The 21508-nt window shown below is 52.0% G+C and overlaps 1 protein-coding gene and 1 long non-coding RNA gene across 4 annotated transcripts in view, besides 12 other annotated features; one reads left to right on the top strand and one right to left on the bottom strand.

Moving 5' to 3' along the window:
* Positions 1 to 10683, bottom strand: part of 9530036O11Rik (RIKEN cDNA 9530036O11Rik) — a 252226-nt gene extending 241543 nt beyond the window's left edge. Inside the window, exon 1 of the long non-coding RNA NR_015562.2 lies at positions 10319 to 10683. This is a non-coding gene — a long non-coding RNA (RIKEN cDNA 9530036O11Rik). The remainder of the gene's footprint in view (positions 1 to 10318) is intronic.
* Positions 479 to 1004: an enhancer, noted in NCBI's record as "SNE". NCBI's record gives its function as "enhancer in the notochord" and the evidence as "EXISTENCE:transgenic organism evidence [ECO:0001131][PMID:9847242]".
* Positions 479 to 1577: an enhancer, noted in NCBI's record as "SFPE1". NCBI's record gives its function as "enhancer in the floor plate of the developing nervous system" and the evidence as "EXISTENCE:transgenic organism evidence [ECO:0001131][PMID:9847242]".
* Positions 560 to 571: a protein binding site, noted in NCBI's record as "Hnf3 binding site 1". NCBI's record gives its function as "promotes enhancer activity in the notochord" and the evidence as "EXISTENCE:protein binding evidence [ECO:0000024][PMID:9847242]".
* Positions 588 to 599: a protein binding site, noted in NCBI's record as "Hnf3 binding site 2". NCBI's record gives its function as "promotes enhancer activity in the notochord" and the evidence as "EXISTENCE:protein binding evidence [ECO:0000024][PMID:9847242]".
* Positions 887 to 898: a protein binding site, noted in NCBI's record as "Hnf3 binding site 3". NCBI's record gives its function as "promotes enhancer activity in the notochord" and the evidence as "EXISTENCE:protein binding evidence [ECO:0000024][PMID:9847242]".
* Positions 10566 to 20827, top strand: Shh (sonic hedgehog). 3 transcript variants are annotated; one of them, NM_009170.3, is made up of 3 exons: positions 10566 to 11206; positions 16084 to 16345; positions 19064 to 20827. In NM_009170.3, exons 1-3 carry the CDS (start codon positions 10904 to 10906, stop codon positions 19810 to 19812), a joined length of 1314 nt encoding a protein of 437 aa, NP_033196.1. In that variant the 5' UTR covers positions 10566 to 10903; the 3' UTR covers positions 19813 to 20827. The 3 variants fall into 3 exon arrangements, with proteins under 3 accessions (NP_033196.1, XP_006535712.1, XP_006535711.1); XM_006535649.4 differs by lacking the exon at positions 10566 to 11206 and adding an exon at positions 12144 to 12167; XM_006535648.4 differs by lacking the exon at positions 10566 to 11206 and adding an exon at positions 12519 to 12692.
* Positions 17554 to 18066: an enhancer, noted in NCBI's record as "SBE1". NCBI's record gives its function as "enhancer in the ventral midbrain and caudal diencephalon" and the evidence as "EXISTENCE:knockout evidence [ECO:0001091][PMID:21205797]".
* Positions 17554 to 18852: an enhancer, noted in NCBI's record as "SFPE2/SBE1 bipartite element". NCBI's record gives its function as "enhancer in the floor plate, rostral midbrain, caudal diencephalon, and zona limitans intrathalamica" and the evidence as "EXISTENCE:transgenic organism evidence [ECO:0001131][PMID:9847242]".
* Positions 17845 to 17856: a protein binding site, noted in NCBI's record as "Hnf3 binding site 4". NCBI's record gives its function as "required for enhancer activity in the floor plate" and the evidence as "EXISTENCE:protein binding evidence [ECO:0000024][PMID:9847242]".
* Positions 18071 to 18082: a protein binding site, noted in NCBI's record as "Hnf3 binding site 5". NCBI's record gives its function as "required for enhancer activity in the floor plate" and the evidence as "EXISTENCE:protein binding evidence [ECO:0000024][PMID:9847242]".
* Positions 18112 to 18827: an enhancer, noted in NCBI's record as "SFPE2". NCBI's record gives its function as "enhancer in the floor plate" and the evidence as "EXISTENCE:transgenic organism evidence [ECO:0001131][PMID:16407397]".
* Positions 18307 to 18394: an enhancer, noted in NCBI's record as "HR-c fragment; includes predicted binding sites for homeodomain, forkhead box, and T-box family proteins that are important for regulation of enhancer activity". NCBI's record gives its function as "enhancer in the floor plate" and the evidence as "EXISTENCE:transgenic organism evidence [ECO:0001131][PMID:12835403]".
* Positions 18312 to 18317: a protein binding site, noted in NCBI's record as "Homeobox transcription factor Binding Site (HBS)". NCBI's record gives the evidence for it as "EXISTENCE:protein binding evidence [ECO:0000024][PMID:24968361]".
* Positions 20828 to 21508: the final 681 nt, after the last annotated feature.

The following is a 21508-nucleotide window of genomic DNA, read 5'->3' as shown; positions in this document are numbered from 1 at the left end:
CGGTGGAGATGGAACTGAAATGACACTCTGTTAACCAGACAGTTAAACATAAGAATAAATGCTGCCTGGCCTTCAGTACCGTTATAGTAAAGTGTATTGCTGCCCTCAGAGTCACGGTGCTGGAAGCCAAAAGATGACAGCAGAGTTGAGCTGTTGCCCAGATGCAATTACTGATTAGAATTGATTATTTATACAAAGAAAGGCGACCAATGGCTTGACCAATAGTTGCCACATTGCAGCAGATTTGAACAAAAGTTCTGTAATTGTTCAAAAGACCATCCACCTTGTGGAAATGGGATGGGGGTGTACCCCCCAGAGACCCCTCTAGCTGCAGCCTCATGAACTGATGTTCATGTGACCCTGGCAATCTCCAGGCCATCTTTGGGAAGTCCTATTCCTGTTCTCCCCTTCTATTAGGTATAACTGGCCCTGCTCAACACCCTGAGGTGTGAAGAAGCAACCTTTAAAAACCATGTGTCTGCAGTTGCCTCTCGTTTAACCAGGCCATAAAACCACAGGCTCATTTAAGCACACAGTAAACTAATGGGAAATGGCATGTGACTAAATATTTGAAAGCTGTTTCCGTGCCTTATTTGATTTGCCTAATTACGTGTTTTACTTCCTCCTTTATGGAACTGTTGCCTGCGTATGTGAAGCCTTTATACCTGCTTCATTTGATTCATTAATAGCTGGATCAGAATGTGGTGCAATTACATTGGCACGCAGTTTTAAGAATGCTTCCAAGTTCCTTCCTTCCGTGATCAAATTCTAAGATCCTTAGATGGGCATTCACAACAAATCTAATTCAAAGGGTGTCCCTGTCACTCTGTCACCTCCCACACACATCCCTTCTCCACCGGGCCAAATAAAACAAAACAAAACTAGGGTATAAATATGTCAGGATGAGAAAGAAAAACATGTACACAACATTCAAACACTGTCTGCCAATGTGAAGAAACAAGAGAATCGAGACAATCACACGCATACTTGGCCTGCTCCCATGGTCCAGTGAATGCCAGAGTTACCATGGTGGGAGGGAGCAGAGGAGCATCCCCGAGGGCAGGCTTTGTCTGGGTGCTACTCAAACAGAAAGCTGGATTCATCTGAGGGTCTGTGTACTTTGGGGCAAGCCACCTCACACTGAAAAGGCCAGGGGAGAAGTGGAGTTTGGCTCCTTCTCATACCTTTGGGTCTCTCTTGGCATCCTGCCCTCCCCCAGTGAGACACCATCCAGGCTTCTCAGCCCTCCCATCTGTGGAAAAATGGCACCAAGGCACTCTCTGGGGAACAGGCTATGAGGAGTCTCCCCTTGCTGTGGACAGGCTGCTGGTAGGAACAGCCAGCCCCCTCTCAGAATGTCAGTCCATGTTAGTCCTTAGTGGGGAAGGAAATGACTTTGAGTGAGTGCTGGACAGCACCTGAACACTGGGCCCTCCTGGAAGTTCAAGTCTTAGGTTAGGAGAATTAAGTTCAAAATTAGTGCACAGCTCACTTGAGGTCCCACCTTCCGAGGCAGAGAAAAGGAATGAACCATGGCTCTCCCTGGGCCCCTAAAGCGGAGACTAAGCTAAGAATTCGGCCACATTTCCTGTCCTTTGGAGACCATGATGGCTGATGTGCTCCACCCTGAAGCATTACCTAAAGGACTCAATGTCTTCTGGAAACAAGTGGTTATTAGTTATGCTGCCTGTCGGTGGTACTAGGTCACTACAGGGGTTCCTATGTATAAAGTAGCCCCGTGTGTCTATGCCAAAAAAAAAAAAAAAGGAAAAAGGAAAAAAAGGTAAGAGGAATCTGAGGTTAACATCCATAGTTCCAGACCAGTCCAGTCTACCTAGTGAGACTCTGTCTCAGGGAAAAATAGAAAGAAAAAAAAAAGGAAGAGTCTGCCTTCTAAAGCGCCAGCTCCACAGAGCTACATGATAATTTCCAATGCTTTATCCTATTTGCTAATCAAAAAGTATGGGAAATACAGGAAGTAGAATTTTTGAAAGTAACTCAATTTCATTGAATGTCTTTATTAGCCAAGCTAAAGAAATGCCCTCTCCAAAGTCAGCTGGCTCATCCTACAGTGAGCTGCCTTTGGCCTCACATGTTTGTCATAGTAAAGCCAGATGCCAGCGGTGATCTCTTACGGCAAACTGGTTTTCTTAGTTTATTTTTGTTGAATTCTTTCCAAATAGAAACCATTGGAGTGTGCTGCACTGATAAGAAACTTTCATCAAGTGATCAATATTAATTGAACATCATCTTAGCTGGGGACTTATAAGACCAACAGACTCTTCTAGAAGTGCATAGGTATGTTGATAACAGTCTTGATGTCAGAGTGTAAGTAACAACTCTCAGCATAAAACATGGGTATAATAAATGGGTATAATAAACATGGGTATAATAAATGGGTATAATAAACAACACAGGCCCTTGGTAAATGGCCCACATACAAAAAGCCAGATGTCTGCCACCACAGGGGATAGCAGCTAGAGGTACATGGACATTGTTCAGGGCAGCAAGCAAAAGCACAGACATAACGCACCAGGAATGACCACTGCCCAAGATCCCCCCAAGGCAAAGGCAGAGAACTCCACAGCAGGAGCAGGTCTCCACCTTCAAAGGTCAAGAGTGTCGAATCTAGAATCTTTCCTCTTGAAATTAATCAAAAGCTTAGAATGAGGTTCCCAGCATCTTTTCTACATTGAGCTGGAGAAGATCCTTCCAGATCCGATCCTGGTTCTCCGATTGGGAGTCTTCCTGGAAACCTCTCAATGGCAGCTATGAGATGTACATGGTTCCACACCTTCCCTGAGACTAGAGATGCTGGGGGTCCAATGAGTCCCAACAGGAAGGTACTCTACAGACTGTCAAGGAGGGCCAAGGTTTCTGCTGTTTCTTGATGTTAAGTGCCATCTCAGTTACCAAAGCTCAGTCCTTCAAACAAAACAAACTCCACATACTTTTAGCTTTCACTCTATAGGACTCTTGTTTTAAGACGTCTACCGCACATAGCACACAGACCAAGACTGAGCATGTAGTAGGCTAGCTCAACACTCAGTGCCCTGCATGGAGGAACCAGCTGCTAGACTCAGACAGAAGCAACTTGCCTCTGGGGAACTGACACAGACTCAGCCCTGAGCAGTCAGGACACCTGAACCTCACACACCAATCATCTGAGAATAATATGAAAATAATCTGCCAGAGCTCCGCCATGACACTGGAGAGAGGAGCACCTTAGCCACAGGGACTGTCACCAGGCTCCCTGTCCATTCTCTATCCCAGCAAGTCCATGACACATGGAGGCCTGGCCATAAGAAGTGCCAACCAAAGGCCATAGGACACTCACTGCCCTGATGTGAAGACTGCTAAGGAACCCTAAACAAGGGCCTGTCCATAAGCCCTCTGGGCATGCATATAGGGAATGACTTTGATTGCTAGGTTAACTGAGATACGAAGATATGCCCACTGTAGGTGGGACCATTTCCTGGGCTTGGGTCCTGCAATGCATAAACGGAAGCAAGGGAACCCACAACAGCACTCACCTCTCTGCTTCCTGGTTGAAAATGCAGTTTGGTCCTTTGCCACCTGCCCCTGCTCTCAGTACTTCTCTACTGTGAATCAAGAAAACCTCTCCTTCAATTTGTTTTGTCGTGGCATTTTTATCCCAGCGTCAGGAAAAGGAACTAGAAACAACATCTACAGCTTCCATCTAGGCCACCAGAGAGGCTGAAGCTCTCAAAACAAGCTCACCTCTGAGGGCACCAGGGAGATGGCTCCCGTAGTGTAACCACTAAGCATCACAAAAACTCAATGTGGACATGTCTAGTCCTGAAGCCTCCGTGTCTATCGGGCACACAGTATTTTCCTTGGAAACACTCTTACGTCAGACTGGGGAGGGAGGAAGCTGAGAGCCGGGACTAAAAGTCAGCATCAAGGGCACACTGACCACAGATGGATGGTGCCCTTGGGTGAGGAGACATGCCCCTCCAGGCCAATGGTGAGGATGGAGGCTCAGAGAAAGAATAGTGACCCTGTGTGTCCAATACAGAAAGCTACAGGACAGAGCAACTGAGGAGAACCACTCTCAGACACCCCTAGTCTTCTCCTCAGAAACTCTGATTCTGGACTACTTTTTATTTGAGCCGCAAGACGCATACATTACTCTGTGGCTTATCTTTCCAAGTGCACGTCCACGCTTCCTCTTCTGTCCTAGTCCCTGCTTCCCGTCTGCTGATGCAGCCACGTGCCCCACAGATCACAATCTGGAGCTCTATGACAGGTTCTGGGGCCAGGGACCATGAGTGCTGATGTTCCTGCCATGAATTCTCTGTGGGGTCGGACAGAATATACAAACTCTGGGCCTCTGGTTCCTCCATAGGGTTGTGTGTGTTAGTAAATTGAAATTCAATCTAAGTACACGGGGCAAGAAAGTTCTGCTAACCTGAGTTCTAGGTGACATGTGACTTCAAGCCTGGACACCCTCTCTGGGGAAGACAGTCCAAAATAAAGAGCCCAGTCCCCAAAGAGGTGAGATCCCATGGTGGCTGAAGGAGGGGATTGCTGGTGAGAGACAGAGGGGAGGAGACACCCTCTCTTTGGAGAGAGCTATCTTATGCAGCATCTTCTGCACCTGTTGTCTGGCTTCCAGACCCCACCCCAGGATTTGGGTGCACACTGTGACATGACTCAGGAGCTGGTGCAACTCGGAGCAGAGCTGCACAGCATCTGCTGAAAGTGGCTCTTTCTGAAGTGAGGAACCACTTCTCAGTCAGCAGAATCCTCTACAAAATCCCCCTGCCTCAGAGGAAGAAGAGAGCCGTACCAGCCATCTGGTTTTCTGGTTGCCCAAAGCCTTCTGGAGAAACGGTCCATGAGAACATTACAGGGTAGGAAGCTCGTTGAGTCAGGTCCTAGAAGCTTGGCTAACATTGGACAACCCAAGTGTTTGCTGAGCACCTTTGGCTTCCCTTTGTGTCCTGATTCCCACCTCAGCCAACCCCTTCTCTCATTTCTCACCCTCCATACCCACCTGGCTCCATCCTGCCAGCCCTTTCTCTCCCCTTCTGTACCACAGCAGGTGCAAACCACCAACCTCACTGCTTCTGGCTCTCAACTTGGCTTTGAAGGAGGAAGGTAGGGTCCCTCTGAAGACAGCAGAAGAAAGCACTTGTCCTTCAAAAGCATGAAAAGGGTTGATGCCCCTGGAGCTCTTGAGCTACTGCTCCGGCCCTGGGCTCTAGTTTGGACAGCAGCTGGTCCCCATGTGAGAGATCAGGTTGCTCAGGACCTCGCCTGTGAGAGGTCAAAGGGTGCTATATGGTCCTCTGTGTCCAGTGTCGAAGGAAGGGGCTTAGCTCTTAGACTCCTCCAAAAAGTGGCTGCTGCCTGGGCCAGCAGCTTCTCCTGAGCTTAGGGCCACAGCTTTCTGAACTGAGGACTGGAAGAGCTCCCAGTAGGGAGAACTTCAAAGAGGCAACGGTGGAGGGGCAGGGAGGAATTGCTGGGGCCCATTCAGTCACACACAGGTCTGAGCATTTCTCTCCACAACACCATGTCAGAGATCTCAGTGACTCCTTTATCCTACCCAGAGTTCCAAGATGTTCTAGAAAGACTAGGTGTCCTAGCATGCTTCTCTGGTGCTGTGATAAACAACCCCAGGACCAAACTAAGCTTGGGAAATGAAAGAGCTTATTTGGCTTATGTCTACACAGCACAGTGCTTCATGAGGGGAAGTCAAGGCAGGAACCCAGAAGCAAAAACTGAAACAGAAGCATGGAGGAGTGCTGCTTACTGGATTGCTCCCATGGCTTGCTCAGCCTGCTTCCTTATACCCTCATGATGACCAGCCCAGGGTTAGGACACAATAAGGGTAGCCCTCCCAAGCCAATTATCAGTCAAGAAAACACACCGTAGCCTTTCCCACTGGCCAATCTCAGTTCCTCACCTGAGTATCTCTCTTTCCAGATATGTGTAGGTTTGTGTCAGGTTGACAAATATCCAACCAGCACATTAGGAATCTACATTACAACTGGTACAGATTCCAGACACAATGGGAGCCACAGTGGCTCTGGAGCCATTGTAATACCTCAACAGCCTGGAACCTGCGAAGGATGAATGGGCACAGAACAAGGCTCCGTGACACATCATGGCACTCACATGCCAGATAAATCTGGGTGCCCCATACAGAGTTGGCCCTATACCTCATACGTCAGCATCCAGTCCTCCTTGCTCTTCTTTCTGGACAGACACCTAGATGATGTAATACCCTATTGCTCAGCCTGTCTGACAGGAGGCTCTGGTCAGAGAGAATCAAAGCAGGTACTGAGGCTCCCTAAATAAGAAGGTAAGAAGTGTATAATGGTCTCTGACCTCCATTTCCCAGTGTGAGGGAGTTGAAGGCCATCCAAAGCCAGGTACCCCTTTGCACACCCTGATGCATCTGGGCGTCCAGACTTGTGCTCACTCTGGACAGAGTGGCTTTTCACAGCTTCCTGCCTTCTCCCCTGGCTTTTGCTCTACACCCCAAACCTCCCGATTTAATGTACCTCCTCACCCGCACACGGACCCCTCACTATACATGCTCTAGAAAAATATATGAAACTCATTAAGCTTACTACCAGTCCTTTGCTCTGTCTAATAAAGCCATATGTGTTGTTCCTTGCCAGGAGTGGCCATAGAATAATATGTCCAGGGACCCAGGAGCATCCAGAAGGGACTGAAGAACATCCCCAGGAGCAGAAACCTGCAGCCAAGTGGCTCCCCTCCCCTGTCCCAAGTCTTGGGGATTCCCATCAAGGGAGTCAGCAAAGCAGAAACTCTGATGTGATTGTTTGTGAGCACAGCCCTGTAGCTGTTGGCTGACATGATTTTTTTTTTCAAAGCTCCCCAGGTGATTCTAATGCTTAGGCTTAATGGATTACCTCTCCCGGGGGCATCTGCGCTTCAGCAGCTCCAAGACTGGAGGAAAGGTGGTGGCATGTTGGAGTGCCAAAGTACCTATGGTAAAGAAATGCCCAGACCTGGGTCAGAAGAACTAGCTATGGCATCCAGACCCATCCCTTGGTCCTCTGGGCCATAAGGCCACCTGCCTACACTGAGTTTCTCTTTTCAGCCACAAATGTAGCTGGTGGCCCTGTAGAGGACGGAAATCATTTGGAGACTACAAAGATTCACAGAACTGAGGCCTGAATTAAATATCCATGGCTTACACCTTACACAGGGACTACTGAAGGTTGGAGAGGGCGTGGACAAAGTATCTCACAGCCATGTGATTCTCTGGCTGTTAACACAGAAGCAGCTTTCCCAGGCTTAGGGCTTCTCCTTGGCTGTGAGGTTTTCCTCTCCCCTAGATATCACCCCAGAGAACAAAATGGAGCAAGTGAAACTCTATTTGCCAAGATTGAAAAAAAAATCAGGAAGAAAATGAAACTTAACTGGGTGATTGGATAGAATGAGATGGTGCAGAGCTGTTCTAAGGAAAAGAAATCAACTGGGAGAAAAGAAAAGAGGCCAGCAGGCAGGGCTGGGCTGGGATCCCTAGTTCAAACTGGGGAAAGGAAATTAAGGGTTGGAAAGGAAAGACAAGTGTCAGAGAGCAAGGAGGAGCCAAAGAGCCTAGTCCTGCTTCCAGGCCCTTCCAACTGGAGACTGCAGAATTTCCCCAACCGGGCAGGCCAGGGCCGAAGGCAGAGTGAGGACGCCATCTAGCGGCAGGGCCAGAAGGGGGAAGGGGCCATGCCCAGGACTATGCCTCCAGGGGTGTGGGGCAGAGTCAAAGGTTGGCCAGTGCTCCTCAGAGTGAAGGAAAGAACGCTGGACGGAAAGAAACAAGAAGAGTGAGAGCCTGCAAATGCCCAGCAGGAGGAATAGCTGAACCTACACAAATGAGAAGTAGCCTCTGGGAGTTAAATGGCTGGCCCCACCAGGCAGAGATTGTGCTCTGGAACCTCTTACAGGCACAGGGAGGGGCCCAAATGGTCTAGAGGGGAAAGCAAAGAGAGGGAGCCATCTGGTGTCTGGAGGTGGAAGGCAGCGAGTGTCTGGTGTCTGGGAAGTGGGGAGAGGGTGGGATTCCCCGGGAAGGAGGCAGAGAATAAAGGCCACATTTCTTCCTGTGGCCAGCCTCATGATCCCGTTCTCAAGACAACAAATATGAACTGTGATTGCTTTTATCCCAGCATTTCTGCAACCTGGAACAGGAAGCAAGCTGTCCCTGGGTACGAGGAAAAAAACAACAGGGTTTATAGTAAATCTTTACTTTCCTTCTAAAGATCCTTCCAGACTCCAGGAAGGCCGGCCCTTATCAGGCTCTCTTGGAATTAGCATCCATTGTCCCTAGAGATGGAGTGGGGGTGAGCAATGGGCCAGAGCAGAACCAAGTCACCTCCTTCTTCACAGCCAAAAGGGAGGTGACCATGTCTGGGCACTCCAAGGCCAGCTGTGCCCACATAGAACACTGGCAGCTTAGGGGTTTGTTTCCAAATCACATCTGCAGGTATTCCAGGTCTCCAGGTTACAGAAATGCTTGGATAAAAGCAATCACAGTTCATATTTGTTGTCTTGAGAACAGGATCATGAGCCTGACCACAGGGAGAAATGTGGCCTTTATTTTCTGCCTCCTTCCCCAGGAAATCCCACCCACTCCCCACTGCCAATCCAAAGCTGACTAGAGCTGTCTACAGTTGCATGATCCATTCACCAGTCTATATTCAAAGACATCAAGAAGAGAGTGCTGGTCAGCATACACAGAGAACAAGGAAATACTGAAGCAAAATGAGGCTCCAGGATGCTCAAGTCTTGTCTAGCCCACCACCGGCTAGTAATATGAAAGCCACATGCCAGGCAGGCCCACTCTTCTGGATCAAGAACAGTGGGTCCCCTTTGTATCCATTTTTTCTAGTTGATGGGGGATGTACACAGAGGATACAGGCTGGAGAGTCTGGCTCTTATTTGGTCTTCGTGAAGCTGGGACCAACTCCCACTAAGAATCTGTACTTGGTCCTCATAAATCAAAGGATAGAAAACTCCAGAGAGGGCAGGTGTGCGGGCTTTAGTCAACCCTTCCAAGCCTGGGATGGTGAGGCTCTGCCATACTGCCATTGAGACTCACAGTAGACAGTAGCAAGCACTTTCCTCGCCTCACACTAACTCAAAAGCAACCAAGTTTCTAAGTCCTCTGAAAACCCCACTGCCAGCTGAGCTTCAGGTTTGCTGGGCTCTCCCTGCACTGGGACAGGATCAAGAGCCAGAGGCTGGTCTCATGGGATAACACTGGAGGACTCGGTCCCTAAGCAGGTATTCCATTCCACATAAATAGTTCGCCCATCCTAGAGGAATCTTGCCTGTGAGTAGGATGGGAGAAAAGCCAGAGCAGATTTCTATGATCTATAAAAACAAAGCGTTTCACATTCTATTTTTCTGGTTCAACTAAGACTTTTCTGGAAATTTTTCTTTTTCCTGAAAGAGTGTTGGACACCCCAAGAGTAGTGACCTCTAGACAGCATATCCTCTTCTAAGATGCCCCTTATGGCCAGAACACTGTCCTCTAGATCCCTAACACCTTCAGTCTGCAGGCCCTACACCTAGCCAGCTTCTTTCCTTGAAAATTAGCTTGCAAAGCTCCTGTGAAATACAACTGTGTTAAGGAGCCTGAATTCCACATCAACTTACCCCAGCCCTGCACTTTGCTAGGATAGATTGGAAGGGGTTCTTCACGCATGCAGCCTTGCCCACTTTCAGTTGCCCCAGGCAGATCACCTCTACCCACCAAGCACACACCAGCTGCCCTCCATGCTGGGGTGCAGCACATAGACCCACTGAACCTATGTACCCCACCACATTCTGCAGACACTCTTTACCTGCCCCTCAGCTGGGATGCATCCATCCACCTGCAGAGGCTTGAATGTGGTGCAGTCAGTGAGATACAATAAAGGACAGTATTTTAGGGCACTTAAAACAGCAACTCTTTAGGTTGTGGCCACCTGTGATTATCCTCTATCTAAAGATGCTAAATATTCAGGAGATGCTCAGGTGAGCTGTTTTCACAACCCCGTGACGTCTGTCCTGTACACTCACATCTGGGGATGGGGTGTAAATAAGGCAAACAGGAGGGAGGCAGCGTTGCCCTCAAACAATTGAGAGGCTGTTTTATGGTCAAAGCTTGTGGGGGGGGGGGGAGCATCTGGACTGTCCTTTAAAAACTTATGCTGGCTTTAACCAAAGCATCTTCCATTTAGAGAAAGTAAGGGGGAAGCAGCCCTGAGCACAAAGCAGGCAGTGCGGGGTATTTTTCCAATAAACAGGCCTCCTCCCTCCCACCCACCTTTACCTTAGTAAAGACTTTCTTTCTTTCTTTCTTTCTTTCTTTCTTTCTTTCTTTCTTTCTTTCTTTCTTTCTTTCTCTCTTTCTTTCTTTTTTAAACTGGAAGCCTTCAGGTGAAAATAAAGCCACAGCAGCCAGAGGGGGGAGAAATGTAGTCTTTCTCAGGGTTAACATCAGAAGACAAGCTTGTGCGGCTTGGCCAATCAGATGCGCCCCTGCCAGCTATAATATAGTGCGAAAGGCAGCCTGTCTCACAAGCTCTCCAGCCTTGCTACCATTTAAAATCAGGCTCTTTTTGTCTTTTAATTGCTGTCTCGAGACCCAACTCCGATGTGTTCCGTTACCAGCGACCGGCAGCCTGCCATCGCAGCCCCAGTCTGGGTGGGGATCGGAGACAAGTCCCCTGCAGCAGCGGCAGGCAAGGTTATATAGGAAGAGAAAGAGCCAGGCAGCGCCAGAGGGAACGAACGAGCCGAGCGAGGAAGGGAGAGCCGAGCGCAAGGAGGAGCGCACACGCACACACCCGCGCGTACCCGCTCGCGCACAGACAGCGCGGGGACAGCTCACAAGTCCTCAGGTTCCGCGGACGAGATGCTGCTGCTGCTGGCCAGATGTTTTCTGGTGATCCTTGCTTCCTCGCTGCTGGTGTGCCCCGGGCTGGCCTGTGGGCCCGGCAGGGGGTTTGGAAAGAGGCGGCACCCCAAAAAGCTGACCCCTTTAGCCTACAAGCAGTTTATTCCCAACGTAGCCGAGAAGACCCTAGGGGCCAGCGGCAGATATGAAGGGAAGATCACAAGAAACTCCGAACGATTTAAGGAACTCACCCCCAATTACAACCCCGACATCATATTTAAGGATGAGGAAAACACGGGAGCAGACCGGCTGATGACTCAGGTAGAGACCCATTGCGGGTGGGAAACAGACTCCTTCCCGGGAGGGGGGGGGGGTGCGTGTGACCAAGCAGTCAGCCCTGCTCTGTTTGCTCTTTGGGCAGGTAGGAAGGCGGCTTGCTCTCTCCTTCCCCACCCACCTGCCCACCTAGCACTCCTCTTCCGGGAGGAAAAAGGAGGTGAAGGGTCCAGCAGGAAGTTTAGGGTTTGCTGGAATGGGGCACCAGAAGATGGGGTTCTCTATCTTATTAGTCTCATTTTATTAGTCTCATTTAATTAGTCTCCCGGGACGACCTCCTCTAACTACCTGTATTCTAGCTTGAAACTTAGAAAGACCTTTACTCTGAGGGAGTCTGCCCTTTCCAAGTGGAGGCAGAAAATGGAGGGAGAGGGGATGCCCCTATACACTTCAAAGGGCCTCCAGGTCACTGCAAACATAGCCTGGAGCATTTCGTCCCCTAGCTCCTACCTTTTCCTTTTCTGTGTTTTTCTCCCAAGACCACCCCACCCTTTACCCCACCACCACCAAAGAACTGTAACTGAGAAAGCCTGGGGGCAGTTCTGACAAAAGGCAGGAGCTCCAGAGGCGCCCGTCTTGTCCCCACTGTATCGCGTAGCCTGACTGCGATCCCATCGTCCTCAATTGTGCCGGTCAGAGAATGTATTGATATTTCTTTAAGGATGCTCCTCATTTCTCCAGAGCCCGCGGTACCTTAGGGGAGGGACTTGGAACTTGCTGGCTTTGCAATCGCTTTAATTTTTAACCTGCTTGCATAAGAATTAAAAGCGAATAAATATTCGGCGACGAGGGTGGATGGACAGACGGCAAAGCAAAGCACGAGCCTCTCTTCCCATCCCACCTCCTTTGAGATTTCCAGGCTGCCAATCTCCCAGCCAAATCGAGACTTTCTGAAACTCCATGCACGTATGACTGGAGCTGGAAATGGGTTTCCTTGCAAATATAGGTCAGCATCCTTTTTACTGCCCTATTAAAATATTCAAGTCCTACCTTTAGGGCTAGGTGCGCCGAGCGGCTGGCGGAGCGGCGCTGGCGGGGCGCAAGTGCAGGGGGCGGGGGCTGGAGAAAACAAGAGTGGAACAGCCCGCGCGACGCGACGCGCATCTCGCCACCGGGTACCTGCTGTATGGGAAGCCTAGGAGACTAGCCTTAGGGTGGCGGGCCAGAACTGGAGCAAAGAGGAATCGTGGAGACTGAATACAGGGCTGTTCTCCCTCCATCTTCTCCCTCCATCTCCCTCATCTGCTCCCGACCACCTTAAATCTGGACCGCGAGTGTGGGCGCGCGCGCGCGGGGGAGCCGGAGAGCTGCGCGAGCTACAGTTAACTCTGCGCGGACCGCGGGGCGCCCGACTGGTGTGGCTTGAAGGAGCGAGTTCTCTCTCTGGCTCCGGGCACCCATCCCCTGGTTGGGTGCCCCGGGGGGGGGGGGGCGTCTCAGGATGAGGAGGTCCTTGGAAAGGTGTGAGGAGGTAAAAGATTACTGATGCAAAGAGGCCAGGCGTGGACACGTAGGGTACCTCAGCCCGGATGGGTCTGCAGGGGGGTCTTCGGCGGTCTGGCTCCGGTGCCCAGAGCGCCGGGCCTCTGCGTGTCGCAGAGCTGCAAGAGCGCTGAGCCACGGTAGACGCCTTTCAGCTCCACTTACTCCTGCGTTATCGATCCCGGGACTAGGGTTGCAGCGCGCTCGGGGGTTGGGGGTGGGGGCGAGCTCCGGCGGCTTGTCCCTGGCTCTGCACGCGCGGAGCGCGCCCCGCCAGAGCGCAGGGCTCCGAGCGCGCTCTCTCCCTAGGGCGCGCAGGCAGGGGTTGAGCCGCGAGGAGTCGCAAGGCAGGGAGCCCCGCGGGCCTGACCTGGACTGCAACCCCGCCGCCTTCGCGGCCCTTCGGCCTCAGCGCCCTAAACGGAGACCACCAGTTACGTCCTTTCCCTCACGCTGATCCTTCCAGCCCGGTACCCGGGGCTCAGCGGCCCTACACCGGATCACTCTCGCCTCCACCGCCGCCGCGTGCGCGCGCGCGCGCGCGCGCGCGAGCAGCATTTGAACTTCTGACCTTCTGTCAAGTTCCTTCAGACGAACGAAACGAAAACACATACTTTTTTCCCCTGGGCAGTAGCCTTTCTGATTCCCAACCCAAAAAGAGGGGGTAGAGACAGCAAAAGTGGGGGTGGGGAAGGCCAAGCCAAGGATCTTCTCACCCACCCTGCAAAAATCCACCAAAATAAGGGTGGCTGTAAAGGTGGCCGTCCAAAAATTTCCTCTTAGTACAACCCTCGGCGGCTTCTTATTCCGGCTTGGCAGAGTTAAGAGGGGATGGGAAGGAAGAAGGTGGCCAGACGACAAGACTAGAGGTAAAGGGTGAAGCGGGGTGGGGGAGGGGATAGGGGGGAGAACCTTGGGTCTCAGGAACCTGCCATTGGTCGTCCCCACCCTCCTTTAACAACCACCTGGTTCGGCCCAAGGTGCCACTCTCTTCAGTCTCTCCTGCCTCCCAGTCTGTTTCTCTAAGGTGACTGAGCCCAAGTCCCTCAACCATGGCAGGACCGTCCCCAGTGGAACTTTCTGAGCAGTTCTGGATCGCAGGAGCTCCTAGTTAATATTAACTCCGGAGAGGGAAGCGCAGACAGACACTCTTCCAGCACAGTCCAGGCCCCAGAGAGTGCCAGGCTGTTGTGCCCGCGGCCAAGGGGCTGGGGTGGGAGGCAGCGAGGGGCCTGATCTGCAGGCTCTGCAGGCTGAAGTGGGAGGGGGGAACACCTGAAGAGCCAGGTTGAATAATTTCCTACGTGCTTAGGGGTTAGTCAGGAAAAAGAGGCCAGGTGTGGGTTTGAAGAATAGTTTTCTGCTTTGAAGAGTTGGGTCTGTCCCCGCCCCCCAGTTAGGGGAAGAGTGGAGTGCATTTAGAGAACGGAGTCTCTTGAAGTGAGACACCACCTCCCTCACAATATGGGGAGCCCATCTTTGGATGTGACAGCCCCTGCTCTGAGCCCCTGGACTGCACTGGTGTAGATCCGGGAGGTGAGCTGGAGGCTTCAGGAACAACTTGGCCTCCGCAGACACAAAGCTGGGCCCCAGTGACCCTGCTGGGCTTCACGGTGGCTGCACAGAGTCGGGCTTGATTAGCGGCACACGACCCAATGAATTAATAACCGGGCTGAGCTTCAATTGCCTTGCCTGCGACATTCCCTCCCATCGCTGGCGGGGAGTACCCTGAATCTGCCTGCTGAGCTGCGCTGGGCCTGGTGCCGGGGAAGACTCTGGGGCACCAGGTACCAATTCGGTAACCATCAGAGTTGGCCTCTCCGCGCCTAAAGCCTGTCTCGGCCCAGAGCTCCTTGTCTGGGGTCCCCCGTGTCTGCTTTAGTGGCGCCGCTCAGGGTACTGGGCTCCAAAACCCTATCCATCCTACCCTCGCTCTTCCCTACTGCCGGATGGGAAGCTTGTTAAAGCCACATCGCAAGCTTTTCCCTCACCCCATTGAAAGAAGGGAGCGAGGTGAAGTGCAGGCTGGAATGAAGAAGGAGATAAGCAGAATGTACCACGGTGTGCGCCTGCGCGCAGCGGCTCTGATTCTCTATTCTAAACTGACCCTGGTTCAGTGACTGATTTTCATGTAAAACAGATTCAGTCCCCCAGATTGAACTCCAACTCGGTCCTTCGGACTTTCCTCTTCAGGAAAACCGCTGGCAGCCCAGAAACCTGCCAGAGCGGACCTGTTGTTACTGCATCCCTTCCATCTGTTGTGCTTTGAACTCTACAGCCCTGTTCTTGGGCCTTTTTGTTGCCGGAAAGACTTTTCCTGACACACACACATTTCTCTGTCCATGAAGGACTGAGCTGGCTACATCTAGAGCCCGGTCATCTAGGGGCTATTATCCCATCCCTGTAACCTGAGGGATCACGGGTTATCAGTCCTACCCTCTGCAGAAATTACTCCTGCCTCTACAGAGGTCCAGTTCTCTGGGTAATGTGCTCTTACCATGTTGTCTCCGCTCACAACCCCCAATCCAGCATGCCACCAGCCGCAGCATAACCTTGCAAGCACTGAGCTAGCCATCCACCACACACACTTGCCTCCTCTCTTTAGGACATCCGTTTCTTAATGTGGCCCCAGAGTAGTGCCTCCACTATCCCAAGTTCCACTGTGTCCTGCAAGGGAGGAGGCAGAGTCACCAGACCCTCTCTTGGGCAGGGCTCAGAAGCTGTGGGCTTTTCTGGCTCCCCATCCCCCTACCTTTCCCACCCCACCCCCATCCACTTGTTAAGTTTGCTCTTCAAACTTGCCGGACACCATTCTATGCAGGGCCAAGAAAACAAGAGGGGAGGAAGAGAACTAGTCAAAGAAAATAGGAACACAATCAGGCCCCAGACAAGCCTGGCAGAGAGGAGCTCCTTGGGGGAAAGAATGTGGCTGCCTAGACCAAGAATGTTTGTCCTCTGCCCTGCCTGTGCTGGACACCAGCATTAACCTGCTTGCTTGTCCTTGACCCACTGCCTACCCCTCAGAGTTGCTATGGGTTTCCTCAGGCCCAGCAGGTATAAGGGAGGCCTGACCTCCAAGATAACACTCCTGCTGCACTCTAACCCTCAGAGTGTGCCAGAAGTCCTGTCTCACCAAAGCGCACCTGGAATCTCATCTAAGGAGAAACCCCTCTTGTTTCTCAGGCCATTATAGCTACATCTAAGTTTCTGAGTTGGAGACAGGTGGTCAGTTGGTTCCCTGGAGAACCTGCCTCTCCAGCAGCCGCCATGCCCCACCCCCATGTTCTCATTCACTCAACCCCTGGGTCCTGGGCCTGTGGTTGGTGGAGAGACCACCAAGGACCATGTCTGACACTTAGGGTTCCCCCTTCTCCCCACAGAGGTGCAAAGACAAGTTAAATGCCTTGGCCATCTCTGTGATGAACCAGTGGCCTGGAGTGAAGCTGCGAGTGACCGAGGGCTGGGATGAGGACGGCCATCATTCAGAGGAGTCTCTACACTATGAGGGTCGAGCAGTGGACATCACCACGTCCGACCGGGACCGCAGCAAGTACGGCATGCTGGCTCGCCTGGCTGTGGAAGCAGGTTTCGACTGGGTCTACTATGAATCCAAAGCTCACATCCACTGTTCTGTGAAAGCAGGTAAGTGAGCCTTCTCCTCCTGGCCTTTCTCCATCATCCTCCCCCTCCAGCCTCTCCCACCAGAAGGTCTGGAGGAAAAACAGAGAGGAAGGAAGAGCCATAAAAAAGGGAGGAATGCTCTTGAAAATAAGTAGATCTCGGTGGTGGGGACATAGCTCATGACCCCTCCCCCAACCAGGTACTTCTGCAACCTTTCAGGCTACTGGCCAGCAACTCTGCATGGTCAAATTCCCAGACTGGTTTGTTTCCAGAGCCCCCTGCTTCAGGTAGTAGAGACAGAGGATGTCAGAGAGCATTGTGGAATGGGGGGAAGGAGGGGGCTTCCTGGTGATTACAGATATCAGCCAGAGCTTGCCTTGATCTCTTCTCTCATTTAGGGCTTAAGAACCTCCTGCCGCCCCTCCCCCCAACCCCATGAGCAGAAGGGTCTGTCCAGGGCATAAACCCGGGTACTGGCTCCTCCCTGCTGGGCGCCTGTGGATTCTAAACTAACTTAACTCACTCGCTAAGCGTGTGTTGGGAAAGGCCTGGTGGGAGGTAATGAACTCTTTACTTCCAACGTCGGGAGACCGCAAGCCTAGAAGCATCCGTTCTTATTAGGAGCCCAGCTGGGATTCAGAAAGTCCCTGGCAGGATTGCTGAAGGCGATCCCGCTGGAGCGGCTGCCCCCCAGCCAGCGCTAGGCGGAGTTCCCTGGGCCTGCAATGCCACGCGCTGTTGGGGGGTGGGGGGGGGGAGGTGGAACAGCTAGAGAGGCAGACAGCCAGCCAGCGCACGTGCAGTGGCCTCTATGAATTGTGTTGCCTGACAAGGCAGCTCACGGTGACTTTCCATAGACTTCTGTCCTCCCCGAGGCCCCCCACCCCAGCTTCTCAAGTTTCCTAAACTGTATATTAGCGACACAATTTAGTTGGAAATAATTTCAACGTCGAGAAATACTGAGTAGGTGATACTGGCTCTTGCAACAATAGCTGCCAATGATGCACAGGAGCGGTGGTGGCCTGTAGAAGAGGTCAGCTTCAGGAGTTCCACCTCACCAGGCTCCTTGCAGGACCCTGGTTCGGGAGCTCCTATTAGGCTGGGATGGGAAATACAGTTGGCGGGCCCAGGCCCTAAGTAAGCTCTTCCCTGGACCTTAAGTCTGCGCTGAACACGCAAGACTTCCCTGCCATCCCTGTTCTCGGAGTCCCTCTGGTAGGAATTCCTAGGGGATATCCTCCCAAATGAGCAGCGGTAATCCAGCCCGGAGGGTCTCGAAGGCAGTGCAGACCCCGGCCGGGGAGGGCAGCTCATTGGCATTCTACACACGCGGGCTGGGGCGCCGCGCCTTGTGTGTCAAGCGGGGTCGTGCGACTCGACGACTCCGGCTCGCCAGAGCCCCGGGTCGCATTCCGGGGGGCTACGGAGTGCTTCCAACGGCCAGCCCCACACTTCATGCCGGGGAAAACGATGAGAAGATTAAAAGCCTTCTGTAATTCCAGCAGAAAGATTCTTTCTGGCAATCTCTATTTGCCAAAAGCATGATCCTGGAGATTGGAATGCAAAGAAGACTAGGACCTCCCCACCCCTCCTCCCTGGCCCCCTGCGCTCCGCCCCATCCTCAATTATTGTCCTCCCGGACAGTGAGCCTTGGAGAGCTACGGAGGGCTGAGTAAAGCGGGTAGTCAAGGGGCCTTGAGAACCCGCGCTTCCAGCGCTCAGAGCAGGCCTGGCCATTTAAAATTCAAATACACATCTCGAGTGCTTGGAAAAGAGGCCGGGCTGTGCAAATAGTGCCTTGTGAGTGAACTGCACGAGGGGGAGGGGTTTGCACCTGAGCAAATAGGGAGGGGGCGGCCAGCGAGCTGTAGAGTGAGCTGAGAATGGGGAGAGGGGGTTGGAAGTATCCCCTCTTCCGAGGCTGTCTCCTATTTATCCCACAAATCACAATGACAATATCCCACAATACCAAGCTCTTTATTGGATTTTAATTAGAAAATCCACACAAGTCTCGGGCTTTCACACCTCGGGCAAACCTCTGGAATGTTTGTCCAGTTGCTACAACGACTACTGCTATATTTCGCTTTCGGCTCCCTGGCCATCCACCGACCAACACCAAGTCCCTCACTGGGGAAGCGGGAGGCGGGGGCGGCTCGGGTTCCCGCGGCGCAGCCTCCAAGCACTGCGCACAGGGAGGCGCTGCGCCCTGCTGTCCGGGCGCGAGAGAGGAGGGTGCGCCTGGCGCCCGTGCGAGCTCAAGGAGGCTTCCTGAGGAATCCAAGTGGAGAGTAAATATCCTTCTGGGTTTGCGACGTGGCTGGGTGCAAAGAAGGGGAGGGAGAAGGCAGGGCCCCAGGCTGGAGAAAAGCTGGGAGTGTCCCGTGCCTCTTGGAGCAGACAGCCGGCTAACTTTTACCCAGCGGAGCAATCTTGGAGGGTCATTCAGGAATGCGCCTGAGTCTGACTTTAGCTATTGGAGCGCTGGGGTTGTTGGCATAGGGCAGTCTGCGCCGGGCCAGTCTAGATCTACTCCCACCCTTATCCCCCGTCTCTCCACCCCAAAGAGCGCGCCCCTGGTCCAACCGAGTGAGACATGAACGCGCGCCGCCACACACACACACACACACACACACACACACACACACACACACACACACACACACACACACGCTCGTACACGCACCCGGTGTACCTGTCTCCTTTGGCACTCAACACCTGGTCTTTCTCTCTACTCCGCAGAGAACTCCGTGGCGGCCAAATCCGGCGGCTGTTTCCCGGGATCCGCCACCGTGCACCTGGAGCAGGGCGGCACCAAGCTGGTGAAGGACTTACGTCCCGGAGACCGCGTGCTGGCGGCTGACGACCAGGGCCGGCTGCTGTACAGCGACTTCCTCACCTTCCTGGACCGCGACGAAGGCGCCAAGAAGGTCTTCTACGTGATCGAGACGCTGGAGCCGCGCGAGCGCCTGCTGCTCACCGCCGCGCACCTGCTCTTCGTGGCGCCGCACAACGACTCGGGGCCCACGCCCGGGCCAAGCGCGCTCTTTGCCAGCCGCGTGCGCCCCGGGCAGCGCGTGTACGTGGTGGCTGAACGCGGCGGGGACCGCCGGCTGCTGCCCGCCGCGGTGCACAGCGTGACGCTGCGAGAGGAGGAGGCGGGCGCGTACGCGCCGCTCACGGCGCACGGCACCATTCTCATCAACCGGGTGCTCGCCTCGTGCTACGCTGTCATCGAGGAGCACAGCTGGGCACACCGGGCCTTCGCGCCTTTCCGCCTGGCGCACGCGCTGCTGGCCGCGCTGGCACCCGCCCGCACGGACGGCGGGGGCGGGGGCAGCATCCCTGCAGCGCAATCTGCAACGGAAGCGAGGGGCGCGGAGCCGACTGCGGGCATCCACTGGTACTCGCAGCTGCTCTACCACATTGGCACCTGGCTGTTGGACAGCGAGACCATGCATCCCTTGGGAATGGCGGTCAAGTCCAGCTGAAGCCCGACGGGACCGGGCAAGGGGCGGGCGGGGCGGGGAGCGACTGCGAAATAAGGAACTGATGGGAAAGCGCACGGAAGGAGACTTTTAATTATAAGAATAATTCATAATAATAATAATAATGATAATAATAATAATAATAAGTAGGGCAGTCCAAAGTAGACTATAAGGAAGCAAAAACCCCGGGGAGTTCTGTTGTTATGTTTAGTTTATATATTTTTTTGAAATTTTTCGTTATTGTCTTATATGGGTTGTTTTTCTCCTCTCCTGGCTATTTATTTGTTTCGTATGAATAGATGTTTTAAAAATATGAACGGACCTTCAAGAGCCTTAACTAGTTTGTGTCTTGGATAATTTATTATTGTGTGAACTGTACTCACAGTGAGGGAAAGATTATTTTGTGAGGCCAAGCAACCTGCTGAAAGTCTATTTTTCTACATGTCCCTTGTCCTGCGTTTCAGAAGGCAAACCTCCGCATTCCTCTCCTGCTATGCTCCTGCTTTCCCGCAAGTGTAAACTAAAACCTGCTCCATGGGGGTCCACAAATTATATTTTTATACACAGAATTGTAAATTAGATTTTTGAGAGATCAATACCTAACTGAATGACATTTCATTTTTTGAAAGTGTAAAATATGAAAATATATTATTTTAATTTAACTATTTTCCAATGTAATAGCCGTCTTCTGTACTGCCTTCTTGGTTTGTATTTGCTTTGTAACCGCCACTTTGTCATGTTCTTGGAAACCAAGACTGTTAACGCACACATATACACTTTTTTTTTTGACAGACTGGAAGAACTCTGTTATTTTTAACTTCAAAGAATTTATTAGAAAATAATATTTTTTAAAAGTGCACCTAGCAGCGAGCCCACGAGGATGGAGCCTGTAGTTTGTACAGAGAAAAACAAGGATGTTTTTGCATTAATAAACTGAGAAGTAACTGCTGTAAATTTACTAAAATGTATTTTTGAATATTTTGTAATAGTTTTATAGAAATAAAGCGTGCCACACACACCCAGTGGTCAGTAGATATTTTCTGAGAATTCCTGTTGCACCCCCTTTATGTTGTTTTTGGCTTCATTTCTGGGAAATCTGGAGCCCCAGTATTTTGTTGAGTTGTAATTTCAGACCTACTGACTTAGGAAACCAAAGTCAACAAAACAAATCCACTGTCTGCCCTCCTCATTGGAAGACCCCAGCCCTGTACTTGCTATGCAAAGCTCCGCCCACACTCTCCAGAGTTGGGGAATTGAGGGGGACAATCTTCCCCTGCCCATTTCCAACTCTTTGCCAGCAAAGCCTTCTTTGTGGGCAGGAGAGGCCTAGCATGTGCAGTCCCCTTTTTACATGGTAGCCTGCTGCCCTTCCCTGACCCTAGTCTCTGATCTGGAGGGAACAGCTTTCATAGCTGAAGATGCTGGACCTTTCCAGACAGGGTCTCCTAGAAATTTAGTTCTCCTACCCCTCCTAGCATGGTCACTGGAGTAACTTCTCCATCTGGGCCTGGTGAGCTGCCTGCCAGAGCCAGAGAGTGACCACTTTAGTATCTCTTGTTCTTTGTCTACCTGGAGCAAAGCCTGTAGTTTATCCCCAATGCCCAGTCAGTGACAGTGTTAGCTAGGTGTAGTGGGAGGAGTCCTTCCAGCTTACTGCCCCAGCTTACTGCTGCCTGGCAGTGTGTTCAAGAGGACTCTG

This window comes from Mus musculus, chromosome 5, assembly GCF_000001635.26.
Source record: "Mus musculus strain C57BL/6J chromosome 5, GRCm38.p6 C57BL/6J".
NCBI classification, from domain to species: domain Eukaryota; kingdom Metazoa; phylum Chordata; class Mammalia; order Rodentia; family Muridae; genus Mus; species Mus musculus.
This window is presented reverse-complemented; position numbering and strand designations above follow the sequence as displayed.